This window comes from Lynx canadensis, chromosome A2 (assembly GCF_007474595.2).
Source record: "Lynx canadensis isolate LIC74 chromosome A2, mLynCan4.pri.v2, whole genome shotgun sequence".
NCBI lineage: Eukaryota > Metazoa > Chordata > Mammalia > Carnivora > Felidae > Lynx > Lynx canadensis.
Window position 1 is genome coordinate 167,263,570 of NC_044304.2, and position 11,691 is coordinate 167,275,260.

Genomic DNA, 11,691 nt, shown 5'->3' on the forward strand with positions numbered 1-11,691 from the left:
TAATTGTATCTCAACAAGATTAAAAACTTTTGGGGTGCAATCAAGAAAGTGAAGAGGTGACCTACAGAATAGAAGAAAATATCTGCAAGTCATATGTTTGATAAGCACATTATGTCCAGGATATATAAAGATTACTTGCAACTCAATAATAAGGAAAAAAGAACCAGTTTAGAAAAGGGCAAAGCATACGGGGCACCTGGGTGGCTCAGTCGGTTAAGCATCTGTCTTCGGCTCAGGTGATGATCTCATGGTTCATGAGTTCAAGCCCAACATCGGGCTCACTGCTGTCAGTGCAGAGCCCACTTGAGATCCTCTGTCCCCCTCTCTCTGCCCCTCCCCTGCTTGTGCTCTCTCAAAAAATAAAACATAAAAACAAACAAACAAAAAAAGACAAAAGATCTGAATAGACATTCCTCCAGAGATGATACACAAATGGCCAATAAGCACACAGAAAGACATTCAACGTCTTTAGTCAGCAGGGAAATGCAAATCAAAACCACAATGAGATAACACTTCATACTCACTAGGATGACTATAATTAAAAATCAAAATGACAGTTAATGGCAAGTGTTGAAAAGGATGTAGAAAAATAGAAATTCTCCTACATTAATGGTAGAAATGTGAAATGGTATCACAACTTTTGAAAATAATTTGACAGTTCCTCAAAATATTAAACAGAGTTATCCTATGATCCCGCAATTCCACCCAAGAAAAATGAAAACATACATCCACACAAAAACTCATACAGGAATGTTCACAGCAACATTCTTCATAAAAGCCAAAAAGTGGAAAAAACCTGAAGGTCCATCAACTAAAGAATGAATAAACAAAATGTGGCATATCCATATAATGAAATATTCTCTGACCATAAAAAAGAATGAAGTATTGATGCATGTTACAATGTGACTGAACCCTGAAAATATCATGCTAACTGAAAAAAAAAGCGAGACACACACAAAAAACACATACTGTATGATTCAATTTATATGAAATATCCAGAATGGGCAAATCTGTACAGACAGAAAGTAGATTCATGGTTGCCTAGGACTGGAGGATTCAGGGGGAAATGGGGAATGACTGCTAATGGGTATAGGGGTTTCTGCTGGAGACAATAAACATATTCTAGGATTAGATCATGATGATCACTGCACAACTCTTAACTATACTAAAAACCACTGAATTGGGTGAATTAGATGGTATGTGAATGGTATCTCAAAAAAACTATAAAAAAACAGTTGAGTTTGTTTTGTGCAGAATTTCCACTGTTCTGGTGAGAACCAAATTCATACACATGTATAAAATGCTAACTATAAATTGTATAATTTCAGTGATCCCACATGGGTTCAATGCTCTTACGTTTGCATGTAAAACTAATATTGCATTATTTCTATACTCTAATAATGAAGCAGCAGAAAGAAATTAAGGCAACATTTCAATTTACAATTGCACCAAAAATAATAAAATACCTAGGAATAAGTTTAACCAAGGAGGTAAAAGACCTGTACTCTGAAAACTATAAAACATTCATGAAAGAAACTGAAAACGACACAAATATTCCATGCTCATGGATTAGAAGAAAAATATTCCTAAAATACCTATACTACCAAAGCCATCTATGGAATAATGCAATCCCTCTCAAAATATCAACAGCATTTTTCATAGAACTAGAATGAATAATCCTAAAATGTGTAGGAAACCACAAAAGACCTTGAATAGACAAAGTAATCACGAAAAAGAAAAGCAAAGATGGTGGTATCAAAATTCCAGATTTCAAGTCATATTAGAGTTGTAGTAAACAAAATAGTATGGTACTCACACAAAAACAGACACGTAGATCAAGAGAACTCAATAGAAAACCCAAAATAAACCCACAATTATACGACCAATTAATCTCTGACAAAGCAGGAAGAATATTCTATGGGAAAAAGTCTCTATAACAAATGGTGTTGGGAAAACTGGACAGCCACATGTAAAAGAATTAATCTGGACCACTTTCTTACACCCTACACAAAATAAACTCAAAATGGATGAAAGACCTAAATGTGAGACCTGAAACCATAAAAAGCCTAGAAAAGAGTACAGACAGCAACATTAACACATTTTTCTAGATATGTCTCCTGAGGCAAGGGGAAAAAAAAGCAAAAATAAACTACTGGGACTCATCAAAATAAAAAGTTTCTGCACAGCAAAGAAAACAACCAACAAAACTAAAAGACAACCTATGAATGGGAGAAGATCTCTGCAAATGACATATCCAATAAAGGGTGAGTATCCAAAATATAAAGAACTTCTACAACTCAACGCCCAAAACAGAAATAATCCCATTAAAAAATGGGCAGAAGACATGAACAGACATTTCTCCAAAGAAGACATCTAGATGGCCAATAGACACATGAAAAGATATTCAACATCACTCATCATCAGGGAAATGTAAATCAAAATTACAATGAGATATCACCTCACACCTGTCACGATGGCTAAAATCAAAAACACAAGAAACAAGTGTTGGCAGCCTGTGGAGAAAAGGGAACCCCTGGGCACTACTGGTGGGAATGCAAACCGGTGCAGCCACTGTAGAAAACAGTATGGAGGTTCCTCAGAAAATTAAAAATAGAACTACCCTAGGATCCAGTATTCACATTGCTGGGTATTTACCCAAAGAACACAAAAATACTAATTGGAAAGAATATATGCATCATTATGTTTACTGCAGCATTGTTTACAACAAGCCAAATTACGGAAGCAGTCCAAGTGTCCACCAACGATGAATGGAGAAATAAGATGTGGTATATATATATACAGTGGGTGTTACTTAGCCATCAAAAAGAATGAAATCTTGCCATTCGCAACAGCATGGATGGATCTAGGGAATATAATGCAAAGCAAAATAAGTCAGAGAAAACAAATACCATACGAATTCACTCATATGCAGAATTTAAGAAATAAAACAAATGAACAAAGGGGGAAAAAAAGAGACAAACCAAAAACACAGACTCTTCACTATTGAAAACAAACAGGTGGTTACCAGGGGGAAGATGGGTAGCAGGATAGGTAAAATAGGCGATACGGATTAAGAGTACACTGATCTTAATGAGCACTGAGTAATATATGGAACTGCTGAATCACTATATTGTACGCCCAAAACTAATATAACACAGTATGTTAACTACATTGGGATTAAAATAATTTTTTTTTTAATTTAGAACACCAAATATCAAATAAAAAGCACTATGGCAATTTAGGAGAAAAGCCACATAATAAAAGAAAAAGCTTTATATTTTAGTACCTTTAACAGCATTTTTTTCTTGCTTTTTGAACAATCTGTATTTTCATTTTCCACTGGGTCCAAAAAATTATACAGCCAGCCCTGGAACACATTTAAAAGCTACTGCATAGAACTTCTTGGAGAGTACGTACAGAAACAAAATCAGAATATAAAAATATGAAGAAAAAATTCCCATCACCTTGCTCTTTTATTATCTAGATGTCACACAAGTCAACAGAGTTATATCATGTGCTCTTGGTAACTACAACCCTGAAACCCATTCAACGCTTCCTCTATTGTTTTTTTTGTCTTTTTCAAATGCATTTATTTTAAATGTATATTCATTTTTTTTTTTTGAGAGAGAGAGAGAGAGAGAGAGAGAGAGAGAGAGAGAAAGAAAGAGGGTATGCAAGCAGGGGAGGGGCAGAGAAAGAGGGAGACACAGAATCCAAAGCAGGATCCAGGCAACGAGCTGTCAGCCCAGTCCCCGATGCGGGGCTCGAACCCACAGACTGCTAGATCATGACCTGAGCCAAAGTCGGACACTTAACTGACTGAGCCACCCAGGCAACCCCAAAATTCCTCTATTCTTAAACAAGCTTAATTCAATACCTCAGAGTCAACAGAAATAATGAACCCCAATGTACTAAGTAATGATCATGCTTCAAATAATGTGCAAGCACTTTCCTGGCATCATCTGACCTAATCTGCACATCTTTAAGATAGGTATTATAATTCCTTTTATCATAAACAAGAAAATTAAGGTTCCAAGAGATTAAGCAACGTGCCCAATACCACACAGCTAGTAAAGCACAGATGTGACTGGAACCTACACCACCCCGATCCAAACCCAACAAATCTGCCTCCTTGTTTAGCTTTCAGCACTGCTGTGCAGTCAAGTGAAGCTCGGGCTCTCAATAAAGTATAACGGTTCAATTTCTGGGTTTTGAAAGAAAGCATTAGACTATGATTAACAACAGTATAGGCCTCAATAATGCACCTGATACTCAGACTCCTAGATCAATCCCACAGAATCCCCATCTCATGATTTAGCATGCTGGGGAAAGCCTGCTGGCAGTCCTAGATGCCCAGCTTTTCATCAAATTCCGCATTTTGTTATGGTGCTCTGAAAGATACAGACATATATTTGAGGAAAATTAAAATAATGTTAGATGATGGGGTGCCTGGGTGGCTCGGTTGAGCGTCTGACCTCAGCTCAGGTCATGATCTCACAGTTTGTGAGTTCAAGCCCTGCCTTGGGCTCTCTGCTCTCACTGAAGAGCCCGCTTCGGATCCCGTCTCCCTCCCTCTCTGCTCCTGCCCCAGCGCAAGCATGCACACTCTGTATCAAAAATAAACATTTAAAAAATAAAAAATAAAATAACGTTAAATGAATGACTTCTAAAGGCCAAAAACTATACTTTAAGGAGTATGTGGAAAGTTCCTGAATCCTAAGCCCTGAAAAAGATATGTGGAAACCGGTACAGATTTAATATCGGAATAACTCTAACCCTTCCATCTAGAGAATCTATGGCCTACACAACGGAATCACTATGAGTTTTATCATGAGTCCTGCCACAAAATGACCCACAAAGAAAAGAATATGATATTGTATTCCCTCTCCCATTTCAAGTTCCCCTTACACAATTTGAACTTCATGCAAATTTAATTCTACAAAGCTTTTTTTTTTTTTTAATTCTACAAAGCTTTTTAAAAACCAAAACATTCTGGCATCCCCAAATTTCAAGCCGCTGCTGGTTGAGATGCATCAGCAATGGAAAGACAGGTAAAGTGGGATGACGGAAAAACAGTTTTTACAATGTCACCCTGGGAAGGCAAATCCGAGCTGCAGAATCTGGCACCCCACTAGCGTCTGAGGGGAAAGTGGGAAAACAGGCACAGAGAACATCAGTGCTCTGACACGGAGTCGACGAGGGCAGAGCCGGGGGTTCTACACCCAGCAACTGGGACAGGTCACCCAAAGCTTCTCCCACCTCCAGCACACAAGTTCTTCTGTGCCAGTGGAAAGAATAGTGAGGAGTTGGATCCCAGGAGTCAAAAACTCTGAGCCAAAAATCAGCAAGACATCTGGATGGAGGAACAGACAGAAGGAAATACTTCTCAGAATGCATATGATTCAAAACAATCCAAAATGTGTTAACAAGGATCCCACTGAAATTCTAGGGAAGGAGATTCTGAAGATTCTAACACACAAAGGATAACGACATTAACAGTGTAAAATTAGAATTTATTATCTTTATCGTGTGCCCTTTCTGAATTGTTTCATATTAAGTGTTAAAATATTTACAAGGGCTTTCAAAGATAAATTCTGAATATTATCACCTCATGTCCGTTTTTTCTTATAATGCCTTAAGTTCTTTGAATTATCCTATTACTGGGGCACCTGGGGGGCTCAGTCGGTTAAGTGTCCGACTTTGGCTCAGGTCATGACCTCACAGTTCATGAGTCCAAGCCCCGTATCAGACTCTGCACTGACAGCCCCGAGCCTAGACCCTATTTCGATTCTGTATCTCCCTCTCTCTCTGCCCCTCCCCTGCTCACGCTCTGTCTCTCTCTCAAAAATAAACATTAAAAAAAAAAGTTTACAAATTATCCTAAAACCCAAGATTTTCAGGAAATTAACCTACGCCACTATATTTGGATATAATCTTCAACGTCCAATCATCATGAGTGAATATCTACAATTATCCTCTACAAGTACCATGCAGAATAAAAAAGCATACAGCTCTCAGAGATTTTATATTCCATCCTACTGTATAATGTTAGCTTGGAAACAAAAGGAAAACTAACACCAGAAATCACACTGAAATGGTATGACATTCTTTGGATGCCTACACCTCTCAGAAATTATACTTCCAATGATCACTTTAGATGGAAAGAATTAAAAGAAAGGAAAAACTATCTCGCGTGTAATCAGAAATGCCTCAGTCTCCTTCAACCCTAAGTACAGAACTAGGGAGGGGTGAGGTATACTCACAAGGAGAGCAGTGAAGGTCAAAGCCTCCTGATGAAGGAGTCTGAGTGACTGCTCTAACCAATTACCACAAACTTAGTGACTTACCATAAACTTATTACGTCAAAGTTCTAAAGTCACAAACCTAACATGGGTATCACTAGGCTAAAATCAAGACATCAGCAAGGCTAATTCCTTCTGGGGGCTCTCGGGAGAATCCATTTCCGTGACTTTTCCAGATTCTGGAGGCATTCACTTTCCCTGACTCATGGCCTTTCCTGCACCTTCAAAGTCCTTCACTCTGTCCTCTGCTTGTTGTCACATCTCCTTCTCTGACTCTGACTCTCCCGCCTCCCTCTTATAATGAACCTTGTGACTGCACTGCACTTACCCATATAATCTAGGTCAATCTCCCCCTTAACATAATCGCATCCGCAAAGTCCCTCCTGCCATGTATGATGACCTACAGCTTCCAGAGACTAAAACACGAGCATCTTTAAGGGTTACTATACCACTGACCAGGGGAAGTTCATGTAACCCAGTTTAGCAAAATCAAATACAAAGAATCCTCTCTACCTCTATCCCATTCCTTTTTGCTCACCTATGTCATAAAATTAATATATGATTGGTTTTGTATCCACTACTCCATTCCACTGTAAGACTTTGTGGACCACACTGAGAAAGAAAAAGCACCCCCGGACATCTGGAAGCTCGCCTGCTACTATTGGCTAGCCCTTGTTGTTGCTACAAACTGGCTAGCATCTCAGAGCAAGGCACTCACAGCCAGGCCTCGATAATCCTTCCTTGAAAATAAACAACTTCAGAGAACGTCAACATCACAGAAGGGCATCCTATGACCATAATGGACAAAGAATAAACAATACCACTCTGTAATCATGACTGAACAAAGACAAGAAACATGAATGCCATCCAAACCATACAAATGACCAAATATCTTTCCATCACGGTTCATAAAAATGACTTGCTTCTTTACCAATTCCAGCTTTAGCTTCACCCCAGTCTTCTTGACTTCTAGACAAGATTAAAATACTTAATCATAAAACTATCTCTGCTTCCGAACAGCATCCAATACAGATCAAAGCCCCACTTTCTTAAACTCTTTCCAAATCACCCAACACAAGCACAAATCCTATTTTTAAAAGTTCCTTTCTAATACTCTCTTATTGAAACACCCCCACAGTTCCCAGTGGTATGCATTTTCCCTCACTGCAACATGCCATCAACCCAACTTATCCAACTACAGGTATATTCCTGGTGGTCTTTGTCTGGAAGGCAGTAAAAAAAGCTCGGAAAAGCCTATAGACCCCCAGACAACTGCATTCCAAATGTATATACAAGATTAACGACTCCCTCCCATCTTCTGCCCAACCCCTATTTCTCAAGAGGGAAGAGCTAAAGTTTTTATCTGCAGCACAAGGAGTAAGCCATGGAAATGAAGGGGAGACCCTGGTAGAAAAAGGCAGGTAAACTCACCTAGGGAAACAGTAGAGAGAGAATGATCCCTGGCATCTCCATTACATCCCCACTCTATTTGGCCAAAAAGAAGGAATTTGAAGGAATTCAAATAAATTAGAAAGTCCTAAAATCTCTACTGTTGTAAAAGTCCTAGTCAACCCCAGAAGTATCCCCCCAAAATACTTCAGCCAAGTGAGGGAGCTTAAGCCACAGCCAGAATAAGGAAGAATTTAAATTGCGCAGCCATACCAAAACTCCCTGCCAGCTAGTTTCATAGTCTCTCCGTGGTCCTTTCATTAGCCTTAAAATAAGCATTTTACGTAACCCATCTAGTTGGATCCCACACAACTCTGTTATGGTGGAGGTTTAAACTTTATAGGACTGTAAATATAGCACAGGCTGTGAAATCAGCCTGCCTGGATTCAAACTCTGGTTCTATTGCACACTGACTATGCCACTTTGGCTACGTGCTGTGAAATACCTACTTCGCGTGCTTGTTATGAGACTCCAATAAGACACCTGATAAGCACTCAATTAATGGTACTTATTATTAAACTAGTGAAGGGATTATGGGGATTTTTTGGTACAGTTATGCATTAATCTGTGACCATTTTAAAGTAATACCTATATCGGCAAAAGTGGCATCAAGGTAAGAAAGCCATTTTCAAGATAACATCTAAGAAAATGCATCCAAACAACAGATGCACCAAAAGACAAGTGATGCTGTGCAACTATGACAGGTATAAAGAACAGATACATATAAATTGCTGTCCATATTTCAGTTCTCCTGCTGGGCATTTAATAAGCTAGAGACAACGTTTTAGTATCCTGGGTAATGGTTCACGGATGCATGTCATTTAAAAATAGGTTAATCGGGCGCCTGGGTGGCTCAGTCGATTGAGCGTCCGACTTCGGCTCAGGTCAGTCTGTGAGTTCGAGCCCCGCGTCAGGCTCTGTGCTGACAGCTCAGAGCCTGGAGCCTGCTTTGGATTCTGTGTTTCCCTCTCTCTCTGCCCCTCCCCTGCTCATGCTCTGTCTCTCTTTGTGTGTCAAAAATAAATAAACAAAAAAAATTTAAAAAAAATAGGTTAATCAAAGGCAGGTCACATATGAACCAATGAAAAATCTGTGTATGAACCAAGGATTATAACTAACCCAATTCTGCACACATGAAGCTGAAAAGAAAAAGGGAAAATAAACAGCAAAAGGAAGAAAGAAAATAGATCATTACCACCTGGTTAATAGGTAAAATTCAATGTACTCATTAAAGTAATTGATGAACGAACTCTGAGATGTTCATAATACTAAAGACAAAACAGGATTATTAGTAAGTATTTAAAAGTTAAACACTACACAATATGCAAAAACTAACTCAAAAATCAAAGACCCCAAATGTAAGAATTAAACTATAAAACTCTGAGAGGAAAACATAGGTGGAAATCTTCATGACACTGGATTTGGTGATGATTTCTCCAATACAACACCAAAAGCACAGGCAAGAACAGAAAAAAATGGATAAACTGAACTTCACCAAAATTAACTTTTGTGCAAAGAACACTATCAACAGAGTAAAAAGGCAACCCACAGAATAGGAGAAAATATTTGCAAATCTCACATTTAATAAGGGATTACTATCCAGAATATATATAGAAGTGCTAAAACTCGGGGCGCCTGGGTGGCTCAATAGGTTGAGTGACCGACTCTTGGTTTTGGTTCAGGTCATGATCCCAGGGTTGTGGAGTCAGGCCCCACCTTGGGCTGCGCCATGAGCATGGAGCCTGCTTAAGATTCTCTCCTCTACCCGCTCTGTCCCTCTCCCCACTTGCTCTTTCTCTCAAAACAAAAAATTCCTAAAACTCAACAACAAAACAATCCAATCCAAAAATGAGCAAAGGACTCAAATAGATATTTCTCTACAGAAGATATACATATGGCCAGGAAGCACACGAAATAATGCTCAACATCACTAATCATCAGGAAAATGCAAATAAAAACCATGATGAGTTAACACTGCACACCCATTAGGATAACTATTATTTAAAAAAAAAAACCCACAGAAAACAACATGTGTCAGTAAGAACATGGAGAAAATGAAACCCTGGGGGGGGCACCTGGGTGTCTCAGTCAGTTAAGCACCCAACTCTTGATTTCCGCTCAGGTCACGATCTCATGGTTCGTGAGTCTGAGCCTGACGTTAGGCTCCGCACTGACAGCATGGAGCCTGCTTAGGATTCTCTCTCCGTCTCTCTGCCCCTCCCCCACTTGCGCACACGCTCTCCCAAAATAAACGAATAAACTTTTTTGAAAAATGAGGAAAAGACTTGAGGCTTCACAAGAGTTCCAAATACCCATAAACACATGAAAAGGTACCGAAATTCACTAAACCGTTAGGGAAATGCAAATAAAATTTGTTGCGCGATAAATATTACAACGCTTAGTACAATGGCTTACATTTAAACAGGACAGAAAATACTAAGCGTTGGTAAAGCTGGGGAGCAACCACACCCCTCATTCAGTGCTGTGGGAGTGCAAGGTGGTGCAAGCACTTTGGTAAACCGGGGGAAAGTGTCTATTAATGATAAATGCGCAACCTACACAGCGGTGCCACCCCAGGGCATCTTCCTAACAGAAATGCGGACACACGTTCACCGAGAAACACGTACAAGAATATTTGCAGCCCCAACCTGTTAACTACTGAAGCGCCCCTGAAAAGTAAAACAGGGGCTCGATCTATTGAGCACCTGACTCCTGATTTCGGCTCAGGTCACGATCTCAGGGCTGTGCGTTCAAGCCCCACCCACGTCGGGCTCCGCGCGGACAGCACGGAGCCTGCTTGGGATTCTCTCTCTCCCTCTCCCTCTCAAAATAACCTTCAAAACAAATAAAATAAAGTCGGTCGCACTATAGTCACACAAGAACAGCGACAGGAACGAATGCTCTTTATTCCAAGTTATGACTCGGCAAAGCAGCTCTCAATTTCAAGATCAATAAAGACACAAATCCGGCGATTCTACACCAGAATTCCTTCACCCCCGAGCAAGGGCTGTGACCGAGTCTGGGAGAAGTCGGAAGAGGGAATGTGTAAACCCGACGTGCGACTGCTGGGAAAACACGAACACATCGGGACGCGCGCGGCGCACGACGAAAAGGCAGACACAGCAAAGCCGGTTTCTAAGGCCAAGCCCGCTTCCCGGTCCCAGCAGGACGCCCGCCACCAGAAGTTGCCCGCGGAGCACAATGGACTCAGGCTCGGGCCCTCCGGGGCCTCAGTCGCCGCCGTCCCGACAGCGGAAGGCGTCCGGCGGGGCGCACGCGGGGCCGGGCCGCGGGGCGCCGGGAGCGGCCGCACAGGCACCTGCACGCACACCTGTGTGCGCTCACGGCAGAGCTCGGGGCGGAGGGCGCGGGTGGCGGCGCGGCGCGCACCCAGCTCGGGCGCGGGGGGCGCGGGGCGCAGGGCGCGGCCGGGGGCGGGGGGCCGGCGGGGGGCTGCGGGACTGCGGCCGGGGAGCGTGGGGGGGGGGGGGGGGGAAGGGCTGTGGGGGCGGGGCGCGGGCCGGCTCACCGTGGACTCCCGCACTTGGCTGTGGAAGTGCTGCTCCCGCGCCGACACCTCATCTTGCCCTTCCATCCTCCCTCATGCCCGCCGCCGCGCCGCCCGCGTCCGCGCGCTCCGCCGCACCATCGCCCGCCGGCCCGGGACGGGAGCAGACTGACAGCGGGCCGCCGCAGGGCCGGCGACCACGACCCCCGGCGCCGCTTCGGCCGCCTCAGCCGCCGCCTCAGGCGAAGCCGCTCCGGCTGCAGAGGGCGGGCGCGGGGTGGGGCGGGGGCGGGACCTGACGTCAGAGGAAGGCGCCTCGCGTCAGAGGAGCGCGCCGCGCCGTCTGCGAACGGGAGCCGCCGAGGGGCGTGGCCTAGAGGGGCGGGGCGGCGGGGCCACGCCCCCAGGAGGCCGGCGCTTGGCCGCCTTGAC

At 42.6% G+C, this 11,691-nt stretch overlaps 1 protein-coding gene across 6 annotated transcripts in view; it reads right to left on the reverse strand.

The window, feature by feature from the left end:
- The window catches only part of LMBR1 (limb development membrane protein 1), a 151,187-nt gene extending 139,700 nt beyond the window's left edge, over positions 1-11,487 (reverse strand). For 3 of the 6 annotated variants that reach the window (XR_003967335.1, XR_003967336.1, XR_003967334.1), the window contains exon 1: positions 11,281-11,487. Coding sequence is in view for 3 of the 6 variants with exons in the window: in XM_030308893.1 (XP_030164753.1) it covers positions 11,281-11,346 (66 nt within the window). In the remaining 3 variants the exon portion in view is untranslated. The remainder of the gene's footprint in view (positions 1-11,280) is intronic. The other 3 variants (XM_030308893.1, XM_030308892.1, XM_030308894.1) reach the window with 1 other exon arrangement.
- Between the last annotated feature and the right edge of the window lie 204 nt (positions 11,488-11,691).